This window comes from Montipora capricornis, chromosome 8 (genome assembly GCF_036669925.1).
Source record: "Montipora capricornis isolate CH-2021 chromosome 8, ASM3666992v2, whole genome shotgun sequence".
Taxonomy (NCBI): domain Eukaryota; kingdom Metazoa; phylum Cnidaria; class Anthozoa; order Scleractinia; family Acroporidae; genus Montipora; species Montipora capricornis.
In genome coordinates, this window is record NC_090890.1 from 15,125,764 (window position 1) to 15,151,953 (window position 26,190).

The 26,190-nt window shown below is 40.0% G+C and overlaps 2 protein-coding genes across 3 annotated transcripts in view; one reads left to right on the forward strand and one right to left on the reverse strand.

The window, feature by feature from the left end:
* The window catches only part of LOC138014603 (NLR family CARD domain-containing protein 3-like), a 203,076-nt gene that overhangs the window by 39,693 nt on the left and 137,193 nt on the right, over positions 1–26,190 (forward strand). The window lies entirely within an intron of this gene.
* On the reverse strand, positions 7,323–13,319 carry LOC138059822 (putative nuclease HARBI1). Its single transcript, XM_068905450.1, has 2 exons — positions 12,725–13,319; positions 7,323–12,222 (listed from the first exon to the last, which is right to left on the reverse strand). The coding sequence occupies exons 1-2, from the start codon at positions 12,833–12,835 to the stop codon at positions 11,551–11,553; spliced, it is 783 nt and encodes a 260-aa protein (XP_068761551.1). The 5' UTR covers positions 12,836–13,319; the 3' UTR covers positions 7,323–11,550.

The following is a 26,190-nucleotide window of genomic DNA, read 5'->3' on the forward strand; positions in this document are numbered from 1 at the left end:
TTTCCTGAGTTTAATTAAACAATATTTAGAGTGGCCTCTAGAATTAAAGGAAAAGTGACCACTCGAGGATAAGCGCTTGTTTGCAAGTTAAGTGTGAAAATAATTTGTTTAATCAGAGCATAGTTAGTAGCGGATTTAGTTCCGTTGTCATGTTCTGAGTCGGAAAAGGTATCACACTGCTTGAAAAGTTGTGTTTAACTACATCATAGCAAAGTTATGCTTACCTTAGTACCTTCTGTAGAGAGTAGATGTTTACTACCGAGCCTTTCTAAGTGAGAACGAATGTGCTCGATCAAACGTGCAGTCCCTGAAACCGTATCGCCTTGTGACGGGCAGCACTAAAAGGAGGAATCCAGAATGTGGAATCCGGAATCCAGAATCCAGTTACCGGAATCCAGAATCCAGAATCCAGAAACAAAAATTATTCACAATTCATGCGAACTACAACAACGTATCCACTGGATGAATCATTCTCCACTGGATAGCTCAATTAGTTTTTTTCTAGTGTTTATCCACTGGATAGTGATTTATCCGGTGAATAGCGTTATCCACCTTTTGAACAATCGAGGCCTGGTTTCCTGTGCATCTTGATTATCATCAAGTCTGCTAAGTGGAAATCTCCGTCTGAAAGGAGACATAAAGTAAATTAATGATCATAATCGAAATTTGTTTATTGTACATGGTCAAGTTTACGTAAAAGTAATAATATTTGAAATGTATTAAATATTAACAAAGTTGTGTTTTGCCGTCTTTCCTTCGATCCTTTGATTATGTTCTAGCTATTACCACAGCCTCCAAAATAAGAGATTATAGACGTAAACTTTGGTTTCAGTTTTGCAACTTTTCGGTAAAAGTTTCTTTGGCTTAGTTTTGTTTTTGAAGGTTGACTTCTTCTAATGTAGAGTTTTGCCAAATTTTAGCGTTGAACAGCATTTGGGAGCAGAGAAATAAATTCCTTGGTTAATTTTTAATCTGGGATTAGTGTTAATCGGCTGAGGAGAAAGTGCTGCCTTTGCAATTACATCCACAAATGCTTAGACTTTCAAGTCCTCTCTGATGAGGACTATAAACCGTAGGCTCCGTCTCACAAATATCTTGTATGTTCATAAGTCCCTTTTGGGACGTTAAAATCCCCGGTGTTGTGGCTGTCCTGTTCTCTCCAGCAGAAGTGGCTGGCTTGGCGATGATGCCTTTCAAACGTCTTGTGGTGCATGAGGTCACCTAAGCAGAAACAGCCAGAAGTCAAAAAGGGACTTGGCCGAGTGCTGGAACATGTAGATATAGATGTAGATGAAGCAACACATCCTCCGCGCGCCTTTTCCCTTTAGTTGAAAGAGGCATTTTGTACCAAGGCTGGCGGAAAAATAAGGAAAATAAATTATACAAGTTTTAAGTTTCCTTTATTGCAATGTGCATTGCCTTAGCTTGATGATGCCATCACCATGCTCAAGTCTTAATATGCAGCCCGGGGTTGCTCGAAGAATGGTTGGAGCTAACCGACGTTAAATACCGTGGAAACCTATAGGTTTTGATACCTCTTAACCAATGGTTAGGAGCCGTGTCGAACTTAAATGAATTTGACCCTGGCAGTGGCGCGACCATAGCACGGGAGTGGTTTCAAACGTCGAACTTAATTCAGTCGCGCCAAATTCAAAATCGAGGTCAGAACCGATAAAACAAACCTTCCATCCAGCGGTTTCACATACAGGACAGCAGCCGAAAGGAAGGCTGGGGGAATTTTGCTTTTATGAAAGCGATTTTAAACGCCAGAAGGCAACAACAACTGATGCAACAGTCCATGTTACATCGTTTTATTGCAACGAGTAGAACACTTCTTAAAGTGTGTTCATTTATTCTTCTTGTGGTTTCCTTCCACGAAACTAAGCAGGTTGCTGTGGCACGATCGTGCCGGCGTCTGCAAAGAAACGTTGGCTGGTGGTACACAGTTTTGAACACGTACAGCGAGAGCAGATTGAAAAGAACTTTTTGGTTGTTCGTCCCTCAATTTACTCGATTGTATATACATACAACATCCACCAGATGATGTCGAATAATAATTTATCGCAAAAACCGGCGATTTCTGAATCGTTGATTTCTTCGACTTCTTCGATATCAGCATTCTCGAGTATAGTTGAAGTCGTAATCGAATCACCCAAACTTCTGCGCAACGCCATTTTTTTCTTAGTATACAACTGGTACGCATGCGTGCAAATTGCCAAATAATCAAAACTACATTAAAACTAGACGCTGTATGACCGTACACTGGGTTGCCTGTGGTACGTGCTACTTTAAAACAGAAGGGACTGAGTTGGGTGGTATTAAACTGCAGCGTTCCGGGCAATTTTTTCAAGTCGGGGGTCCTTAAGACCATTTAAAGGGTCACCCGTGCTGGTACGACTTCTTACTTTCATACAATTTTGTTTGCTCGTACTTTCATACGACGAAACAGATATTTTTTCTGAGGTTAAAAACCTGCCTACCGGCCTGTTAATCATTTGTCAGAAAGAACAGATTCCTGTCATCTTTAGAAAAAATAGACATGCATTGCTTACGTGTGGTAGTGCAGTAATACAGCACTTTATTCCATATTGTCAACTGAGCTGCGTTTTGTCTTCCAGGAGATTCAACGTATTACGTATTACGTAGCTCTAGCAGTGCAAGATATTGTTTTGGTATTGTATGTCATTGTAGTGCCATGGTAGAAGTCTTAGGTAAATAGCCCAGTGAGAAGACATGTGGTTACTAGCAAAGTACTGAACCCAGACAGATTGAAGAAAAAAGAAGGGAATCGAGAAACATTGGCTTCTGGGCTGACATGTTGATCATTTTCAAGTTCCCTCACAACTTCTTTTCGCCACAAGTTTAAGCGTGCACTCTGAGAATCTGACAGCTTTGTAATGCACAACTTCACTGAAATTAACCCTGTCCAGCGGGGTTAGTATCTGGATGGGTGACCTGAAAAATATTCCACTTTTTAACAGTAGCATAGGACCGAAAATTATATTGTAACGCTCAAAAATGCGAACTAAGCAAGGTACAGATTTTGTTAGCTTGCTTTATGCAAAACAAATATTGATGCAAAAGTAACTAAATATTGATACACAGTTTTTAGGAAGAGCAGAAGGAAGTTTTCAGGACAGTCGATCGAGAATAAAATATTTTGCCATCAGCACAAAATTTGCTACATGAAAACAACATTAATTTTGAACCCCGAATATACAAAGTTACGATCAGCGACAAACATTTTGGGAGATTTTGGCTACGTTCAATTTCGTTATTGTACTTTTGGCTGCACAAGTAAATAGCAAAATCAAAAGTGACATTGAATTCAGCGGGCGCGGTGATCAAGTTACCGCGGCATGTTTACTTGTTGAAACTCAAGCACGCTTCCAACAGACCTGTTTATTTTTGTGACTTATGTGCTGCTTAAAGTGCACTACAACAAAATTCCTCCCTTATCATATTTCAACACACGTATGCAAATTTGTTAAGCTTGAAAAGTACACAACATGACAGAATTTCACAACGGCTGGAAATCTCACAAAAACCTTTTCCAGCGAAAAGTTTATTGAAACAAACAACATATTTGCTATTAGAGGCAAAAAATCCTTCCTATTTCAATTGCGTGGTTGCAAACAAGACACAAAATCGGTGTCACAAAGCAGATGCAATTAAACAAATTTCTAACAATTCACATCAAACCCTTTTCGAAAGAACCTTGACCGTAAATAATGAAGCACAAAAGAGACAACCTTTCATTCAAATAATTTTTCACTGTCACATTTCCATTTTTTTTACCTTTACAGAGTTGAGTACAAAATAAATGTTACTTTTAAGATTCCAGATCTTTATGTTTCACCGTCTGTCTTGACGTTCCATTCTTGAGCTCCATATGGGTATATTTTGTTTAAAGATGTACTAAAACGCCATGCGTGTTACAATGACCATGCACCATATTGCAAAGCTCACTTGATATCCAACGGCGAAAAATGAAATTGTTCTCGAAGACCATTACTTGCCGCTTTAAAGATTCCAGATATTTATTTTTCACCGCCTGTGTTGTTCATCCAATTGACGTTCCATTCTTGAGCTCCATGAGTGTACATTTTGTTTAAAGATCCACTAATGACTTTCGACGCCATTGCAGGTTAATTAAATGTTCTCCTGCGTGCACCAGAGAAATCTGCGCATTACCCCAACCCCTCTCTCTATCTCTATATCTCTTTGTGCCATAAGGCACATAAGGCTTTGACAATCTCTTTCCATCCACTTCGGTTTGCTGCTAAAGCTCTGACAGTCGTCCATGATTGCCATCCAGCTACTCGTCTTTCGTCTTCAACCATTCTCCTCCCTGTTGTTTTCGGTCTACCTGGTCTCCTCCTCCCCTCTCGCCTCCACTCCAATGCTGCAACACAGTGCTCCTCTCTGTTCTTCCTCAATGTATGCCCGATCCAATTTCATCTTCGGCGTCCGATCTCATCACTCGTTCTATTCACTCCTGTAGTCTCCTGGATTTGTTGGTGCGAGATGGTCCGTCGCCATCTTATTCTCAGTCTGCGTTTCATGCATTTGTATTGGAAGGCGCCCAGCTTCTTTTCTTCTGTTTTCGTGAGTTTCCAAGCTTCGCAGCCATACCTCAAACCTGCTCTGACAATTGTTTTGAACAATTGAACTTTCGTCTTCCTGCTAATTTCGTTACAGTCCCAAATTCTTTGCAACCTGTAGAAAGTTTGTCTGGCTTTACTTAGTCTCTGTTGTATGTCTTTGGTCGCCCCACCTTCTTTATCTAGCAGTTCACCTAGGTACAAAAACTCCTCAACATCATCTGCCTGCTCGTCATTTACTTTTATTCTTTGGTCGTTTCTGGCATTTATTCGCATAACTTTTGACGTCCTCCCATTAATCTTAAGTCCTACTCTGGCAGCCTCATCGACAAGCCTACTGGTGTTATCTTCTATGTCAACACATCTAGATGACAATAGGGCAATGTCGTCTGCAAGGTCAAGATCTTCTAAGACCAAGGTGAGCTTCCATCGTATGCCAGTTCTCCTACCCTCTGTAGTTCTGTTCATGACCCAGTCAATTCATAGTAAGAAAAGAAAACCTGACATGGTGCACCCTTGTTTTACTCCAGACTGAACTTGAAACCATTCTGTTGTTTCACCTTCTTCCACGACAGCGCATTCAAAGTTGCTGTACATTGCTTTTATCAGACTGATAAGCTCTTCTGGGATTCCATATATTGACATGATGTTCCATAGACTTTTGCGATATATAGAATCAAATGCATTCTCAAAGTCTATGAAGTGTGTGTACGGAGTTGCATTCCATTCATTGACTTGCTCCAGTATATTCAACCCCAGCCCCCTCAAACGTAACAAATACGCACAGAAGGCTATGCACAAAGACACCACTTAGCAGGGGAATGACAGGCAAGACTTTTCATGACACGAAAAAAGAAATACGGAGAAATGAAACGCAGATTCCGACTGGGTTTGGCAACCGAGTAATAATTTATGAATTGAGTTCGGCACGGCAGTAGCGCAACGTTTGAAATCACGCCGAGGCAGTCCTGTGTAGCACAACTGACCCTGTCGAATTTAATTGTTGTTGCTGTACTCAGTGGTTTCAAACGCCGCGCTACTGCCGTACCAACATCGAATTTAGTTCCTGAATTTAGTTCGACACGGCGGTAGAGCAACGTTTGAAACTGGCCTCAGAATTAAATACTTGAGTGTGGGGATTATAGCAGAGCGTACTAAAAATTTGTACAAATTTGTTTAGCGTCTTCATTTAAAGTTGGTAAACGAGAGTGGTCAAGAAATGCATCGCTTGCATTGTTATGATTGGGTGAGTCGCGGTTAGAATACAATTCGGTATAGAAATCACACAGTTCTGATAAATTAATTTGAGATTAGCTATTAATTTACCGCCTTTGTCAAAAAGTTTGCGGACGCAGGAGTTGCTCATCTTTCTACTTTCTAAATATAATATAAGAAGTAATTATTATTTTTCTCACCGTGTTCATACCAGTTGGCTCTAGAACGAATAACATTGCCTTGAATAATATAATCGTACAGTGAATTGTACTCAGATTTGATTGTTTCCAGTTGTATAGCATTATTTTCTATCGGAATAGTGTCAAAAATCTATTGGCATTCTTTCAATTTATTCTCGATTTCACAGAGACGGCTTCTCCTTTGTCTTACTTTTGTTTTGCTATATTTCATTGTTACTTTATATTTAATTAAATCCCACAAAAGGCCTTTGACTAACACATCACAAAATTCTACTAGCCACGAGGGAACGTTGTTTTTTATAAGGCTAGAATTCAATTTCCAATATGATGGTCCAGTTGGTTGCTTTTCAACACTGTTAACCTGGAGCACTATAGCAGCGTGGTCTGTTTTGATGGCTGAAAGTATACCCGTGTTGTCCACATCATCTTGAAAATCATTGCTTATTAGCCAATAATCTAGCTGACGTTGGACTAAAGGCTTATTTTGTTTCCACATGTAAAATCACCTCCCATGATAAACTTGTAGTCCTGGTCATAGTCACTTTCAAGTAAAGTAGTCCTGAGATTTTCATAGAAGTCAATGGCCTCATAGGGTTAGGAGCATAAATATTGATCAACAAAACCGGAGAATCTTGAACTAATACTTCAACGTTGACAAATCTGCCATGACTATCTTTCCTGACCGGCTTCAACTTAAATTGCAGGGTCTCACGTATTAACACCAGAATGCCATTACTATGATTTGATCCGTGCGAATAATGCAAGTTTCCTGGCCACTGAAATTTCCATTTATCAAAAACATCTGGCGTACTAAAAAAAAAAATATAATAATAATATCTGCTTTCTGGTCCTAACCCATGTAAAGATCGATTTACGTTTGTTGAGATCATGAATTCCCCTAACATTTAAGGAGAAAACGTTAAAGCAGACGTTATTCATACAAGTAGGTTGATCAATGTTACATTTGTAAAAACTTGATAGGGAGCAGAATATAATAATCGGGTACGGTATCTAACATACTGCGATAAAAAAACTAATAATAATCTAATAGGCTGCGTCCGATCCCAAGAGGATCATGCTAGTCCGCGACTACATCTGTCACACATTTCCACAGAGTCAATCCTTTGTCTTACCACCGTTTTTCTGCTGCTGCTGCACCCTTGTATACCCTTTTTCGCCACTTCGCCTTCTCGGCACAACGTTTCTCAACCCCATCCTCCCGTATTCCACAATGGCGGAGCACATTACGAATGCGATCCTGGAAACGAAGGAGAGGTCTTCCTCTGGCACAATGTCCACAGCTGACTTCACTGCACAAGACCTTCTTCGTTAGACGATTTTGAGGCATACGACACACATGTCCATCCAATTAATTCCCAGGATCCGCCTCAGACTTCTCAAAGGAAAGGTGTTCAATCTCGTGATCTGCGCAGCACAGGCAGACCAGGTTTCAGATCCGTAGAGTAAAGTAGAAAGGATGCACGAGGTGTAGACTGTGATTTTGGTCTTTAGCCGAAGCTTCCTGTTTTCCCACACCCTCTCCCGAAGTAGTCCCTAACAGATGGAGGCTTGGGCAATGCATCTATCAAGATCTGCTTCCATGTTAACTGCTGGGATACCATCAGTACCTGTGGCTTTATTATTGGAGAGTTCACATATTGCTTCCAGCAGTTCATGTACTTTAGGGATAGAGTCTAGCTCATCTACACAAGTCAGATTAGGGAGATTGTCAATGATACGGGCATCTTTGTCGGGTTCTCTGTCATACAATGCATCATAATGCTCAATCCACCGCTTTAATTGCTGGTTTTTGTGGATGAGCAGGTTCCCCTCAAGATCTTTCAACGGTGCTACCTTTCTTTTAACAGGGCCAATAGTAGCTTTGATGCCATCGTACATTTCACGAAGATTTCCAGAATCGGCAGCGACCTGTATCTGTTCTAATTTCCTCTTCCAGCACCCAATAGAAGCTGTCTTTTATTCCTTCGTCAGCCTGCAGTGTTGGCACATACACGCTCAGCATCGAGAGGTAACCCTTTTGGGTGCAAAATCGGAGTTTCATGAGCCTCGGCGAGACACTGATAGGAGTGTCCATGTGCTTTAGTAGAGTATTTTTAACTGCAAATCCGACACCATGAGCTTGTATATCCTTCATACCATACCAAAGGAAAGTGTGCTCGCTCTCTTTAACACTGCCCGATCCCAGCCATCTAGTCTCGGACAGAGCCACAACGTCCATATTTAGCCGAGAAAGCTCTGCGTTAAGAAAAACAGTCTTTCTAGGTTGGAAATCGCAGTCCGATAATCGTCGTCCAGTCCATTTCAGGGTCTGAATATTCCATGAGCCAATTTGAACGGTTTGATTTTCAGTTGTATCAGGAAACAAATGATGGGGTTGACTTTTTAGCCTTCCCTTTCGCAGGCCTTCCACGGATTGTGGCAAGCAGGCCACCCGTAAATACGGCTGCCCAGTCGCTGCAGCAGAACACTAAATCTCTCTATACCCCACTTAGGATGACAACGGGCGTCACACTGCAATCTTCAGCGCGAACGCCTGGACAGATTTGTGAGCCTGCGCTTGCCCAGGACACAGGTACACCTTTACGAACCTCCCCAGTGGAATCAGCGGCAGACAAAGTCAGGCAGCTGCACTGAGAAGGCCCTGTTGTGGAGCTCATTCACCCTTTCAGCAGGTCTTGTTTTTAATCCTGCGGGGTGTCCACAACACCCTCCTCACCTAGCAGAGACCAGGCGTGCGTTTCTCAAAAGACCCGAAAACTTTTCGGGCCCGTAAAGCTTTCGGGGAGTTTTTCGGGCGTGATTTTCGGGTTGCGAAAAGTGTTTCTCAAAACACCCGAACGTAGCCCGATATTTTCGGGTAGGTTTTTTCGGGAATGACCTTCTGCGTCTGCGTGGACAGGTGGTTCGAGAATCACGATCGATTTGTTGGAGGGACAAGTGGAACAGTGGCATTGATGCCCTCCTTCCATTGTTTTTTATTGTTCACCTGTTAAATAACTCTAGTTTGTGGTTAGTTTTTGTACAATACTGGAAATTCCATAATACAAGCATGTGTGACGGCAATCTTGAAATCGAAGTATCTTGCAACGTTGACCAGCCGTTGATACATGGTTTGAGCACATTTTTCTTGTCTTTCGAGAATTTATCTATATCACTTGCAAACCTGATAATGTACGTCAAAAAGCACCAAGTCGTACGTTTGCGATGAGGTTTCTTTAACCTTATAACATATATAAATGTTTAGTTTTTTTTCAACGAAAAGTTGCAGTGAGTGCGGGCAGGTAAGGTATCGAAGCGGACAGGTAGGCTAGTTTGATCTTGTTTTGTCACTTTTGTGGTCATGTTTCTTCTTTCTTCTTGTAAAAAATTACTGCGAAGTCATTGTTGACTTTAACATGGAGTGCTAATCAAGTGGATTAACTTAAGCTTAAGCTTACAGTGAATGAAATAGAAGCCTTTGCAGTCTCCCAACATGGATTGATTTTAACTGCGGAGTAGGCTGCTGTGCTACAAGTAAGTTCTCTGTCTATATTTTTAATTTAAATAGACAAAAACCAATATTTGATTTGATTGAGTTAATATTGTTAGTGTCCCACTTAATGCTCTTGTGGTAAATCCATTGACACTTAAATAAAGTTGTTATTGTCATTATTACAAAGCAGCTTGTGTCATGCTCACATCGAAGTGTCATGCAATTGTTATAGCCAGTCAGGAATGTTCATTTTGGCACATGGACCAATCAGACTGTGTCTTGGTTGTGCTCATTTGTTGTAAGGATATGCCTGCAAATGACCTGAATTAACACTGAGTGTGATTACAATCTGAAAGAGTCCTCAAACATAGGCCTCCACATTTGTGGTACTGTGCCCCATATTTTAATTTCATTCGTCTGTCATGTGTGCTCTGAAGTGATGGTGTATATTGTTAATATTAACTCGTAATCAGATATAAATATTTCCTTTAAATTCTTCCATTGATGTTGGAAAGGTGATTTATTCTCTGGCCAAGCTACACAAAATGTACTCTGGGACGTACACTGAATGAACACAACGACTCGACACAACATTTATTTGAACATTCCTTCAGTACTTTGAGGTGGCAACCAGTTACTATAGCATGAAGAAAGAAATTGAGACTCTGATTGAAAAGAAAAAATAGCCTAATCATTGTGAGTTAATCATCATGTTTTCCTGATAATTTCCAGTTGTTTTTGTGATATTTTCTACTTTTTTTCTACTTTTCTCCTCAGAATAATTCAGCGTTTGGTGAAGGATGTATGGCCTTTGAACTTGTGCAGCTCATATGCAGTGCAATATATTCTTTTATAAAATAATTAGGATAGTACTTGCACTCTCATTGGTCAAGAGCTGTGTTTAGATGAGAGTATGTAAACATGGCTGTCTCAAGTATTTTTGCAACTGGTTGTACTTAGCTGTTTTGCTGAAAGAAAGTTTGCATGAAAAATCGCATAGTTTTATCAACATTTACAAGCCTAATGGTGGTGAGCTTGTCTTTATCTTCGGGATTTTTGGATTTGCCTCGTGGAACCTGTGTTTCATATTCCATGGGATTTCTTTACTTTTTTCCATATATTTTTTAAGAACGACGATTTTAGTGTAAAGATTTTTCATCTTTATTATTCCCATTTTTAAGAACGAATAATTTTCATGGTCAAATATTTATTAATCCTTCCTACTTGAGTTAGTTTTTCCTACATGTACTATCTGGCTGTTTCTGAGATTAAAGTTCTTAATTTCATACAGAGTTTGTTTCATTTGTTAACCTTACTTTGGAGTTGAGAGTTTGCTCTGTAAATTTCTCCCCTCATTTTACAGACTAACCCTAACTTTTGCCTATGATTTTTCCTCAACTCACCACACAATATTCCCCTCAAACTCCCTGCTAAATTAGTGAATGTTGGTTATTTAATAGTAATACATGAAGCAGCAGTTAACCTAGCAACCTTTGTGGCTTTCTTAATTGGTTTTGATAGAAGAATCCTCCTTACAAGAAGGGGTTTCTCTCCACTAAAACATTCACTAATTAGTAGGAGGGATTAATAAATATTTGACCATGAAAAATATTCGTTCTTAAAAATGGGAATGAAAAATACCTTTGATTGTAAGTGATTTTGTGTTTATGCCTGTTCATCGAAGGCAGGATCCATGAAGAGCATTCTTCATGGGAACTTTTTCGCAAAATGCTGATTACTGGTTATAAGATTATATTATACGATTATGTTGCCAGCTTAAATAATATATATTGACCAGTAGGTTTAAGCAGAAGTGGTAATTATTAAATAAGAAATCTGAAAGGAAGTGTTCATGGTAGTTTTGTATTTTCCACTTCACTCAATTTTTTTCTTTAGTTTTTGTTACCTCCTTTTTTTTCCCCATTTTCAGAGGACCCGCCCCATTGTAGCTTTATACTTAACTGTCCATTTCTGGTTTGTTGTGTTGAAATTTATTGTAAAATATTAATAATTTAAGTGAGTGAATGTGCATTAGCCTTTACATTTGAGAAAACACTTCTTGGATAAGTTTTTGTCTTTTGGCAACACCTGATTCATCACAGTTTTGTGCAGAATACATAGGCCTGTCATCACTGCCATTAAGCTGTGTAACATCAAGCCCATCTGGCAGCTGGGTGTTGTCATGGATACACATGTTATGCAATACCACTATCGCAACAATTATGTCGCAACAGCGGCATGGGGAGAACTGCATCGTCCCTCCAGAGAAATCAAGGCATCGAAACCTTTGTTTCAAGAGGCCAAATGATCGTTCTATCACATTCCTTGTTCTCGTGTGGCTCCTTTGGTACATTTCTTCTGCTGCACTCGACACTTTGTCAGGGTTTAAAGGGGTCATAAGGTAGCTCTGTAGGGCGTATCCTCTGTCCCCAAGCAACCATCCTTCCTGCTGTTTCGTTTCCATGTGAATCTGCAGTGCGCTCCCGTTGAAGATGGCTGAGTCATGGACTGAGCCATGCCACTTGGCCACAATGTTTGTGAACCGCATTTCTGCATCACAGACTGCCATCACGTTGATGGCATGAAATCCCTTATGACAAACATAAAGGTGTTCCTCTTTTGCCGGTGCACGGATTGGGATGAGCGTGCCATCGATCGCCCCCATAACCTTGGGGAAAGCTCCAATCGAGTAAAATTTCGTCATAGTTTCCTATGAAAGATCACAGTAGTTAAAACGGCGGACCCAATAAACTGCGGCTCAAAACTTGAGGAGATTAACAGCCTGTTAGACGTGGGCATCAGAATATGAATCAACATTTTTGGAACAAACTCTTTAATCATTTGAATCACAGAATTAATACTTTGTGCCAATTCGCATGACCGACGACCACTCGATGCGGACCGCAGAGAAAACAGTAAATAAAATAACTTCATCGGAAAAGACGTAAATTTAAGTTAGTTTTTGTGCGAAATTTTACGGGTTGTGCGGTTTTTTACCCCAGTTTTTTTAGGAATATGCCTACTCGAGTGGAAAGAGCAGTTGAATTTAGGACTTTTCGCTAAATTGCAAACAAGAAATATAGTGTAAATGGAAATGAAAATCGCTCCCCCTTTCATGCAAATGATCGTGTCTACTGACAAGCAGAGTTGACTTCACAGTTAGCTAGTGCTTTTTTTGTAGAACTATGGTAAAACTTAATATCAATAATTACATTCACTTCTTCTCTTGATGTGGGAAAGATAATCCATTCGCCAGCAATACTCTTTAAACACTGGGTAAAGGAGTGAACACAGCGACTGGCACCAGCCTTGGAAATCCCCATGGTGTCTGCGACGACTTTCAAGAAACTTCCACTCGCAAAGTAACGTAATGCTGTCAGGACCTAATAGGTTAATAAACATTTGAAACCTCCACTATACTCGAAAAGGGCCTCTTTGTCAACGAGGGAGTTGAAAGTGCCAGTGGCTAGATCATAGAAAAAAGGAAAATTACCCACCTGAATCTCCGGATCTAGCGGAGCATTTCGCCCGGTGTTGCGCCTCAATTGTCCTTCAAACTTCAAAATAAGCCACTCAATTCTCTCAGGTGACAATCTAAAACGTTCAATTACCTCGCATCTTCTCATTCCAGTCAAAACTGTTCTTTGTCTATATTTTCTTTTCTCACGATTTGGGGTTAAAAGTGCTCCAACGGCAGCCATTTTTTATTCACTAAACTTTCCCGAGATTTTTTGGACTTTTCTCGGGAGCACGCAATCACCCGTAAAATATCTCGGGAAAACGATACGTTTTTTTCGGGCCCGAAAAACTCGGGCGTTTTGAGAAACACCTAAAATTATTTTCGGGAGCTTTTCGGGTGCGTTTACGGGCCCGAAAAGTTTTCGGGTCTTTTGAGAAACGCACGCCAGGTGGGGGAGCCGGTTCAGTCGCCGGCTACCCAACCAAGAACAGGTAGTACCAGTTTACATGTTTACCAGTAGCAGGCATAAACCTGACCTGACATAAGACATGGACATAAAACGAAAACGAAGATTGAAGGCGAAAATTGGTGAACAAATCCCACATACCTCTTGCTCCAGAAAAACTGTTTACGAGCACAAACAACCGCCTTTACCGGAGTGTGTAAAAATCAAACAGGGAACGCCCTTGAGGTGTGAAATAAAATACGCATAACATATAAAGTAGAAAGTGTCAAATATAGCAGGAATTTTCTACTACTTCTGAAATCAGCATTTCTAGAGAAAATGAATAAACATGATAGCAACGCCATCCCAGATAAACTTCTTACATTTTACATCTTGACGTATTAACCGTTGATGTAAAGTTTGTCGGGCTCTGATCTACTAAAAAATGCACGTTTACCATCCTTCCCGGCATTCTTTAACTTCTTCATTTGAATCTTTCCACTCTCATGGATTTCTTTTGGGAAGTCTTCATACATCTTGTATCCTGAGTCCTTGAGTTTCCTTCCGCATTTGAGCACCCGTTCTCGGTCTGAAAACCTTAGGAAACGCGCAACGATGATCCTTTCTCTTCCATTTTCCTTTCTCGGCTTACCAAATCAGTGTACTCGTTGATATTCAGTGCTTTGTGCATCATCTATTCCCAGAACTCTCTCTAGGAACTCAGTTAGCACCGCTTTTGTATTCTTATATTCTGAGTCCTTGAGTTTCTGTCCGCATTTGAGCACCCGTTCTCGGTCTGAAAAGCTTAGGAAACACGCAACGATGATCCTTTCTCTTCCATTTTCCTTTCTCGGCTTACCCATTCATTGTACTCGTTGATATTCAGTGCTCTGTGCATCATCTATTCCCAGAACTCTCTCTAGGAACTCAGTTAGCACCGCTTTTGTATTTTCGGTAGACACTTCGCCCTGTTAAATAACTCCATCTTCTTCGCTCGATGCGCAAGTTCGGGGGATGACTTCAAATTTCAAATTTTCACGTCGACTATAGGCCTCCAAGTATAGCAGTTTTTTTGCGTGTGTCGCTGACGCTCGGTTTTTGTGATAATCACGATTTCTCATGAGGGCCTTGATGCATGGAGTAATCCAGGGAACGGAGTTCCTTCGTGTTTTTTGTGTTGTAAAGGCGCATGCCTATTTAATGTATCAGTAAAAAAGGATTTCCATACATTCCAACATGTGTTGGGGATATTGAATTGTTGTGCTTATAGTCTCTAATTTCTCTCACACCCGGATTAGTTTCTGGTAGCATAAATTTCCTCACTGCATATATCAAACTGTGGTCTGAAATTCCAAGGTGTATAACACCAGAGGCATGTATGTTCTCTTTAACATTTGTTAAAACTAGATCTATCATGGTGGCTGAAGTATCTGTCACTCTGGTGGGTTTGTCTATTAGCTGATCAATTTGGTACAGTGAACAGAGAAAAATCAGTTGTCGTGTGTGGGGAGTTTGAGGCCATTGATCTAGGCTCGTGTGACAAACATTTTGTATTATGCAAGAATTGAAAGGTCAAATGGTTGCATGTTGCAATCACATTTAAGGAGTTGTTATAAATTCTAGATATAGCTTCAAGACAAAATATTTACTGGTGGAAATGGCATTGACTGTTTACAAAGTTTTCTTTTATTATTACTATTTATTTATTTTTATTATTACTTCAAGCACAATTACAAGAGCGATAGAAACAATTACAAGGGCGATACAAACAATTACATAGTTAATTACTAACGCTTACACTACCCACTGACACTAATTACAAATTTACAATACATCACATTCACAGTCAGCTAGATCTAATTAAGGGTCTTCTTAATAATACAAACCATATAGTAATTTGTACAGATACTATATATGTTTCACTGCTGCAACCGTATATATAACTATATACCTGCTACTTAGCTATTGAGAAAAGAAAAATTGTGACAACATGTTTTGCCATTTTTTGTACTGGATAGATTCTTTTTTATTCTTTTTTGCAATTGAAAATTCTAGTTTATCGGAAATATTAAAGAGAATTGTTATCTCATCAAGCTTATCCATTTTCATATTATAAGTATTCAACCAAGAAATAACAGAAAGGCAAGAGTTTTTAGTGTAGGCACAGTTGATTAGAAGATGCTCAAAAAGTGCACATCTGAGAAGGAACTAAATTCATTTTATATAGGATTCTATTAGTCAAAGATATCGCTTTGATGATCCATTCGATGTTTTTGAAATTCATCTTTAATCAAGACATGTTTCGGATGAAACATCATCCATCGTTAGCTGTACAATGAGAAATAAACTAAAGTTGAGCAATAGTGTAACAAAGTGAGATGTAACATGAATAATTAAGGATGAAGGCGAGAACAGAACAACCAACCACGAAACAAAACAGAAAAATCCACACTATTTAATCTAAGAAAAGAAAGTAATTAGTATGAAAGGGATAAGTTAAGATGTTTGACTTGGGAATTTAAAGATGGATGGATTTTCAATTGGAAACGTGTGGAAGCAGAGTCGAGGATGTTTAAACAGTCTTCTGAACACCGGGAGCGACAATTATCAGAACCTCTCAAGTGCTAAAAGATGTGGGAATGTTTGTTGGAGGCGAGATGTTCACGGATGCGAGTGGCGAAGTGTCTATTGGTTTCACCAATACAACCGGCATTACAGCCTGCACATGAAAACATGTAAATGACTCGCGATCGTAAACCCGCAGGGATAGGATCTTGCGCCCCAAACCAACTCCTGATTTTAAACCGGGTGAACACCAACTTAATTTCCAGGTCGCAGCAAAATGTGTTGACTAATTTCTTAATTCTGCGTTGTGTTATGATGGAAAAGGGACCGATGTATTTTAGATTACCGTACATCGGTCCCTTTTCCATCATAACAAAAACTTAGAAACTTAGGCATAAAGCGAATGTTTTGACAAATTGAATTAACCAATTAGTGTTAAGTTTCTCCATTGCTAGCAACTTAAAGACTTTTTTCTGACATTAGAGTTGAATCAAAGTTGAGCTCTTTACTTTTATACTGATCATAAGTAAAAAAAATATCCAGTATTTCAATAGGCTCGTTCACCTTGTTTATATTCGATTTCGATAAGAACTTCCTAACCAGTAGGCTTCTTTTTGGTCCTTATTACGTTTAAGCCCTGAACATTGACCATATGTGTTCAATAAGGAACTAAGAGAATCATAAGATTCTTTATCACGTAAACAGTTTGTGAAGTCATCGGCGAAGGCGATGCATTTAATTTCTTTGTCTTCTACTACTATGCCTTTTATATCTTAATTCTGTTTGATAGCGGTATACCGGTAAGGAGGGTTTTCATAGCTAAAATAAATAAATAGGACGAGAGAGGGTCTCCTTGTCTAACCCCTCTTCCGATTGAAAAAAGCAGAGTTCTTCTTGTTGATGCTCGGTAACAACACTTAAAATAGAAGTGTTGGAGTTCTCTGAATGGTTACTTTTGGAGAGGGGGCCCGAGAGGAGATACCCTATCTTTGATTTGGCTGCTGTGGGACCTGGACCCTTGATAACGTCGTTTTCCACTCCATGCCAGTAATGATCCGCGCCGATTAGAATATCAACTGTGAAAGGTGAATCATCAACGTTAACGTTTGCTAACGTCAGTCTTCTTAAATGCGGCAAGTCCCTTACATTGGTGCCAGTGTAAGTAGTGAGGGGTGCAGCGATTGTTGGTACAATAATCACGTGAATGGGAATGGTCTCCTCTTGAGTGGTTTCAAGGTAAATGGTATCAGTGTTAATGCGCTTAACAGATGATGTGTTTCCACCGAAAGTTGACAGGGATATTGCCTCTTGCGTTTCTGGTTTCAGATCAAGCTTGGCTGCCACATCTGATGTAACGAAGGAGCGTTGAGATCCCTCGACATACCTTGCAGCGGTTCTGTGATTTGCATTTAGATACTGAATTCAGACAGTTAAAGCATGCCCTTGCGTCACGTACAATTGAGTGTCTCTTTTCCTTATCTATCAGAACATTGCAGTCAGTTGGCCTGTGTTCACTGTGTTAGAAGCAGAAACAGGTGTACGAGGCCTTGAAGCCGTGAGAAATGTAGCAGTAGTAGCAGTTCTTGAGTTGTCACTGAATTCATAATCACAAGAAGTGTTCTGTCCCGCCTCTTAAGATTACAATTTCATCCAAAATTGCCTTACGTAAATTATCAAGTTGCCACTCCTTGTTTCCATTTTGTCTTGCTAGATTTCTCTTAATCCCGGTAGATAATTTCTTCTGAATGATAGGAACAAGAATGTCCCCATAAGTTTCTGTTTTCTTTCCTAGTGTCTCAAGTCCCCTGATGTGGGTCTCAATTGAGTCGTAAAAAAACCTTAAATTACTTAAATGATCGGTGGGTGATGATAGGTTCAGTAGTGCTTCCATGTGTGCGTTGATGATCTTGTGGGGTCGAGCGAATCTCTCTTCCAACGACTGGATACTCTTAGCGTAATTGGCATTGGTTCATGGCACCCCGGCAATGACTCTTTCAGCTCCGTCACGTAACTACGCTCTCAAATAATTGAACTTTTGGACATCACTGATTTTAGAGTTCTCGTGAACTGCAGACCGGAAAGTGTCCCAAAATGATTGCCATTCAAGCGGGTTCCCATTAAACGATGGTAATAAAAGTCTAGGTAAACGGTTATTTTGAAATGAATGACTTGTACTCACCGGCGGGGATGTAATCAGTGAATTCTGTGATGAGGCGGATAGATTACTAGAGTGATCGTTACCTGGTGTTTCAGTCGACGGAATTGGGTTGAATTGTTGATTTTCTTGTTCCGTTTGCGACGTAGATGGAATGGATGGTTGATTTTCCTTTCCCATTTGCAGCGGTTGTGGTAAGGTAACGCCGGTATCTTGACGAGAAGACGCATGTTGACTAAAATTCTTGTTTGTGAGCTCGATGAACCTCTCGGTAACGCATACTTTCTCTAAGATAAGCCCATCTAGTTCCTCTGCTACGAATAGCAGTGCTCAAGATCCTCAGGTGTTTCCAGCAAAACTACTATCTTGTCGTTAAATTCCTTAAGAATTTGTCTCTTTTGCTTTAGCTGGTTGACGAATGACCTGAGTAGAGCGATCTGTGTGTCGGTAATTGTGTCCTTTGCTGTCATCGATTTTCTGTCTCAACTTACTTACGTGCGTCTTGTGCGCTCGCCTTGACGCTAACAGTTTGGTTAATTCCTCCATCCTGGTCCCGGCACCAAAAAATGTGACGAAGCAATGAATGCAGCGGTATTGGAGGAACTCAACTATATTTAAACTGTTCAATAAGGGTTACAATGGCGGTCAAAAGGTGAAAAGGCGAGAACGTGTTCAGTCCTAATGACGTAAACAATCACGGGATCTAATGCATAACAAATAAGATCTAACAAATATCAACAAATCAATTAAACGTTCAGAGCACGGTTCAAACTATTCCACAGTCTGTTTTTGATGGCAGAAATTAGACCCGTGTTGTCCATCATCGCTTATTATCCAATAATCTAGCCGACGTTGGACTAAAGGCTTAATATTTTGTTTCCACGTGTAGCGCTTTTGATCCAGGTTCCTGAGTCTCCATATATCTACCAGGTTAAAGTCCAACATTAACTCACGGATTTTCGTTACGTCTCTTTTTTTCTGTTTTTTCTTCTTTTTCAACTATCTAATTGAAGACTTAATGGTACATTTAAATCACCTCCCATGATAAACTTGTAGTCCTGGTCATAGTCACTCTCAAGTAAAGTAGTCCTGAGATTTTCATAGAAGTCAATGGCGTCATAGGTTTTGTGAGAAGCATAAATATTGATGAACAAAACAGGATAATCTTGAACCAACGCTTCAACGATGACAAATCTGCCATGACAATCTTTCCTGACCGACTTCAAGTCAAATTGCAGGGCCTCACGTATTAACACCAGAACTCCATTGCTATGGTTTGATCCGTGCGAATAATACATGTTTCCCGGCCACTCAAACTATCAAAAACATCTGGCGTACTAAGCGTCTCTTGCAAAAAAATAAAATCCGCTTTCTGGTCCCATGTAAAGATCGATTTACGTTTGTTGAGGTCACGAATTCCTCCGACATTTAAGATAAAACATTAAAGCAGTTGTTATTCATACAAGTAGGTTGATCGATGTTACATTTGTAAAAACTTGATAGTGAGCAGAATATAATAATCGGGTACGGTATCTAACAGGCTGCGATAAAAAACTACATGGACATAAAACGAAAACGAAGACTGAGGGCGAAAGTGGGTGAACAAATCCCACATACCTCTTGCTCCTGAAAACTGTTTACGAGCACAAACAACCGCCTTATACATCATTCCACCCGAAGCCCATTCACCGGAGTGTATAAAAATGAAACAGGGAACGCCCTTGAGGTGTGAAATAAAATACGCATAACATATAAAGTAGAAAGTGTCAAATATAGCAGGAATTTTCTACTACTTCTGAAATCAGCATTTCTAGAGGAAACGAATAATCATGATAGCAACGCTAACCCAGATAAACTTCCTCCATTTTACATCTTGACGTATTTACCGTTGATGTGAAGTTTTTCGGGCTCTGATCTACTATAATATTAAATTCGTTAACTTCTCCATTTGAATCTTTGAGATCTCGTAGATTTCTTTTGGGAGGTCTTCATACATCTTGTATCCTGTGTCCTTGAGTTTACGTCCGCATTTGAGCACCCGTTCTCGGTCTGAAAACCTTAGGAAACGCGCAGTGATGATCCTTTCTCTTCCATTTTCCTTTCTCGGCTTACCCATTCAGTGTACTCGTTGATATTCAATGCTCTGTGCATCATCTATTCCCAGAACTCTCTCTAGGAACTCAGGTAGCACCGCTTTTGTATTTTCGGTGGACACTTCGCCCCGTTAAATAACTCCATCTTCTTCGCTTGATGCGCAAGTTCCGGGGCTGCCTTCAAATTTCAAATTTCCACGACGACTATAGGCCTCCAAGTATAGCAGTTTCTTGCGTGTGTCGCTAACGTTGTCATTATTTTTGTAAGTCTTAGCTATCAATTATTGTACTTGCTCGTCAACGAATGCATTAGTTTTTTCCAACGAAGTGAAATTATCGTCTAAGGTTTTCTGTTTAGTTTTCACTGTGTCTACTTTTATCTCCAAAGACGTTACCTTGCTTTGTAGTCCTTTAACTGCTATGTTCAGTTCTTCCAATTTTTTTTCCAGGTTGGATAGCTTTGATATCACTAAGTCTATTTTGGTTCCGAGTACTTTCATGACCTCTTCTTCGTCACTCGATAACTTAGCCGGAGAATTGGACTCTTTCAATTTTTTATCTTCTGGTGACGGCTCCGAATCACTGCTATGGCTACTTTTCCTTTTTGGATTAATAAATTATTTTTCCAAAGTTACTGCTAACCTTTTCCGGGAAAACTATCGTAAGCGCGTTATTTTTGTAAAACTCCAGGAAACTATATATCACCGAAAAGATAATAAAATGAAGAATACGTTTAAAGTTTATAATGGCTTTCTTAGCACGCGCGAGGCTTCAAAACTCAAAACCATACATGTTCACTTTGCTGAATTACCCGCCTTCGCATTATCACGCACAACCAGACAAACTGTGCTATTTCAATCTGCACTTCATAGGCTACCAAAGTGTGTCGGGCTTTTAGGATCTTCCTATTGGTTTCCTATTGGTTTCCAAAATAAACTTTGAAGTTGACCAATAGAAAATTTTCCTTTTCGCGACATGCAGAGACGCGTCAAAGTAAAAATATTTCAAATTTTTGAAAAGCCCGACACACTTTCGCGCACCAATATCCGACGATCATTTTGACCAAATTTCGTGAAAATCCGGTAAATCTACATACCCTATAAATTCATTTGAAGAGGACCTAGTCCTGGAAAAATAAACCCCGAGTTTTTGAGCAGAAAGATTTTACACGTTTTCACACTTTGTCAATGCGGGTGTGAATGCGGTCATGCCTCTATGATGCCGCCGACCAATGAAAATCGACGTAAGACTCCCTGGAGAGGGTTTGTGACAAAACAGTTGAATTCGCGGGAAAAGGCATTCAGCGCTGCATTATTAGCCACAGATTATTGATTGCAGACTCAACCGTATTTACTACAAATAGATGGCGAACTCAACACTCGGTAAATTGAAGATCCCCGGATGTGTTCCCCCGTCATACTGCGCGGGAGGTCTGAGGTGTTGACGAGTGTTGACATCTCATAACACCTTGGGGAATTAACATTTTAGCCACGCAAAACACAAAATTTGCAATAACTCTGCACGAAAAAACCTCTTCAAAGAATTTCTTTTTTAGAACAAAGTGAATATAATGAGTAATCTTATGGTGGCTTTTTAAAATTGTGCAAAATTCGTAGTAACCTTAACCACGATAGAAAATTGTCCGGTTTAGGGAGCTTCGCAACACACGTCGACATTTTGTGATGCTCTCTCCAAAGTAAAATAGCGAAATTAATTTCAATTAAGTGGGATAAATTGCTTGGGGAAACTTGGATTTCGTTTTGGTTTCACTTCTAATTACTGGGTTGCCTATGGGCAAACCCAGTCGAGGTCTGCGTTTAGTTTGTTTGTTTTCTTTTTTTTCTTTTTTTTTTTCTTTTTTTTTTTTTTTCCGTGTCGGTAAAATTATTTACAGTAACACCCCTGGTAAGTGGTGTGTTTGTGTATAGAGCCTTATGCGCGTATTTTATTAGGATCGAGAGGGTAGTGGAACTGCGTAGATTTCTCTGGTGGACACAGTAGAATCAGTAACTTAGCCTGCAATGGCGTCGAAAGTCATGCAACGCGAATGGCGTTTTAGTGGATCCTTAAACAAAATATACCCTTATGGAGCTCAATAATGGAAAGTCAGTTGGATAAACTAGGCATGAATCTCAAAAGCGACGTGTACTGGACTTCGACAACAATCTATCGCCCGTCGAGACGAAATCAAAGTGAGCAGTATTTACCTGAAGTACATGGTAATTTGACACAATTGAGTTTCTTGTCTTCACGCACGCAATCAAATAGGAAGAGGTTTTCGCCTCTAAGAGCAAATATGTTGTTTGTCTCAATAAAATTTTCCCTGGAAAAGGATTCTGTGGTATTTTCTGCCTTTTTGAATTATAATATCATGTTGTGTATTGAATTTTCGAGCTTAAGGTTCAAATGTGATATGGGAGAAGTTTTTTAGTATTGCTCTGTAAGCAGGAAGGGTTCACAGGCCTGTTGGAAGCGTGCTTGAGTTTCAACAAAATGAGGCCCAAAATCAGTAAAAACTTGAGATGAATAATAAAGTAGCCGCTATTCCCAAAATGATGGAATTACCTGGTGATAAATAACGTCGTACGCGTCTTGGAGAGTAAATTTTGACTTTGCATAAACAAGAGTTGGGCGATTGTGATCTTTGTTTTGACTTCGCTCATTTCATTGTCAAACTTTATGACACTTGACAGAAAAAGAAACTTACAAAAACCCGGTATCTTGCAATCATTTGACACAGATGCTTCACTGTTTGGCGAGTAAACATGCCGCGGTAACTTAATCACGGCGCCCGCTAAATTCCGGCCATGTCACTTTCGATTTTGCAATTTACTTGAACGTAGCAAAAATCTCCCAAAATGTTTGTCGGTGATCGTAACTTTTTATATTCTATATTCACGGTTCAAAATTAATGTTGTTTTCATGTCGTAAATATTTTATTCTCGATCGACCGTCCGGGAAACTTCCTTCTTCTCTTTCTGAAAACTGTGTATCAATATTTATTTGCTTTTTTATCAATATTTGTTTTGCATAAAGCAAGCTAACAGAATCTGTACCTTGCTGAGTTCGCATTTGTTAGCGTTAATAGTATTTTCGGTCAGATGTTTCTGTTTTTATGAGGGGTTTATTGTTTTGGTCTCCCATCCCAACACTAACCCCGCGAAACAGGGCTTGACTTCAGTGAAGTTTAGTATTACAAAGTTTTCGGATGCTCATAGGGCACACTTGTGGTGAAAAGAAGTTGTGAGGGAACTTGAAAATTATCAACATGTCAGCCCAGAAGCCAATGTTTCTCGCTTCTCTTTTATTTGTTATTCTTCAGAGACTGGAATGCTGTAGTTCAATACCACCGTCACAATTCAGTGCCTTCTGATTTTCTGTAGCACGTACCACAGGCAAGCCAGTGTATGCTTCACAGAAGCATCTAATTCACTTAGAAAGTGGTGCACGTCTTTATCACAAAACGGCATGTTCATCTACTGTCGCAGCCAAGAAGTGAATCTTTGCATAAAATTATACAAGGGTGTCCAGAAAGATTATGTTCAGATGCAACAGACAGGCCTATAAATCTGGTGCAGGATACCCGCGGCATCAGTAAGGATTATAAAAGAATGGGCTGCAAGCATGTTGTGTATTGAGGAAAAGGGCTAAGAGTTGTCTTTTTCAGTGGGAAGGGAAAGGTGCGAACTCTGGAGGGAACAAGTGCTAGCACCATTCCTTGCCAGGTTTTGAATCGTTTTTCTTTTTTTTTTTTTTTTTTGCTCTGCTAGATGAATCGCAACTACAAGCATTCATACAGAGGTTGAAAGGTGTTGCCATAGCACGTACCGAGCACGCTGCAGATCTTCAACAACCTTTCCGACCAAACCCAGGTGAAGGGCCACCAGCTAAAGATTTCACCGTGGACGAAATCTTTGTCAATGTTGTTATTCGTAAAGGCAGAGTGAGCTATAACTTTCCTACTGACAGATCGAAACAACTTCAGGTATATCCCGTGGCCAGTGCAGAGCAGACTACTCCTTTACGACCTCAAGATATCTTTGATTCTTGTCACAGAAACGTTCTTGCTGTTGGTCGTCCTGGAATTGGGAAAACTATGTTATGTACTAGGCTTCTTCGATTTTGGGCTTCTGATGATACCAAAATGCAATCGCAATGTGAAGTAGCCTTTCTGCTGAAATTCAGACACTTGAACTCGGAACCAGATCTTAATCTCCGTGAACTGTTGACTCTCGCAGAAACAGTAGAATGTTTGAAAGATGAATTGTGGCAATGCATTATAGACAACCCAAGCAAAGTACTTTTGATTTTCGATGGGATCGACGAGTTTTCCTCAAGGTCAGGCATTGCCAAAGATGATTCTCGCTTCAAGAACACTGCAGAGGAGAGAATGCCTCTGTGTTGTCTGTACAAGAAAATTGCTTCTGGAAAAGTTCTTCAGGGTTGTACACTGTTAACAACAGTAAGGCCAACTGCTGTGAAAGATGTCAAAGAACTGAAGTTTGATAGAACCGTTGAAATTACCGGATTTACATCGGAGCAAGTAGAGGAATTTGTGGAGAAGTTTACAAAAGATGATGACAGTGGTAATTTAAAAGAAATAATATGGCAACACATTAGCACCAACCTCAACCTGCTTTCATTGTGCTATATCCCTGTGAATTGTTTCATCATTTGTCACTGCTTACTGCAACTGATTAATGCCAACCCTGATGCTGAGCACAAGCTACCCGTAAAGATTACTGAAATCTACAGCATTGGTGTGAAGATTTTCTTTCACAAGCACAGCCGTGGTAAATACAGTTGCTCTAAAACTGACCTTGGTTGTTACATGTACAAGAGATTTGATGAGCTTCAACCTGAAAATGATGAAGTGTTTAAGAAACTGGGAAAAATAGCTTTTAGGGGCATTAAATGTGGAAAACTTGTCTTTGAATCAAATGAAGTGAGCGGACTGGAGGATTGTGGGCTGCTTCACCGATTACCTGACATGAAATCTCGTCAACCACTCAGTCAACCACCCAGAGCTCAATACTGTTTTATCCACTTAACAATTCAAGAATTCTTTGCAGCCAAGCATCTCACAGATACCTTTTCTAGAGACAAGCTGCAAAAATTTGTTACTGGACATATTTGTCGTGGGGCTTGGAAAGTGGTAATGCAGTTTGTGGCTGGATTGTTAGGACCCAATGCAGGGAAGCGAATGTCAAAGAGTGAGATATTTACCCACCTTCTTCCAAAGAAGGTGCAGGGGACTGTTTCGCCATGTTCTCTGCAAGATAAAACTTTGGCTTTGCAGGTATGTAAGTGCTTGTATGAGATTGATAGAAAACAGAAGAAAGCTGAAATTCAAAGCGAAGAAGTAGAAATTCGTTTTCATGCTGTAGATTTTAGAAAAATGAAGCTTGCTCCAACTGACTGTGCAGCGGTGATGGATTTTGTGAAGGATGCTAATGTCATATCCTTGGAAATGGGTGAAAACTCTCTCGGGCCATTGGGCTGTAAAGAGATTCAATATTCACTCAAAGATGCTAATTGTAAACTCACTCAGCTGGACCTCAGTTTTAACAAGATAGGAGATCAAGGAGCAGCACACCTGAGTGATGCGCTCAAAGATGTTCACTGTAACCTCACTCAGATGAACGTCGGTGGTAACAACTTAAGAGATCAAGGAGCAGCACACCTGAGTGTTGCACTCAAAGATGTTAATTGTTAACTCACTCAGCTGAACGTCGGTGGTTACATAGGAGATCAAGGAGCAAAACACCTGAGTGATGCACTCAAAGATGTTAATTGTAAACTCACTGAACTGGACCTCTACGATAACAAGATAGGAGATCAAGGAGCAGCACACCTGAGTGATGCACTCAAAGATGTTAATTGTAAACTCACTCAACTGGACCTCCGTGCAAGCGGGATAGGACATCAAGGAGCAGCACACCTGAGTGCTGCACTCAAAG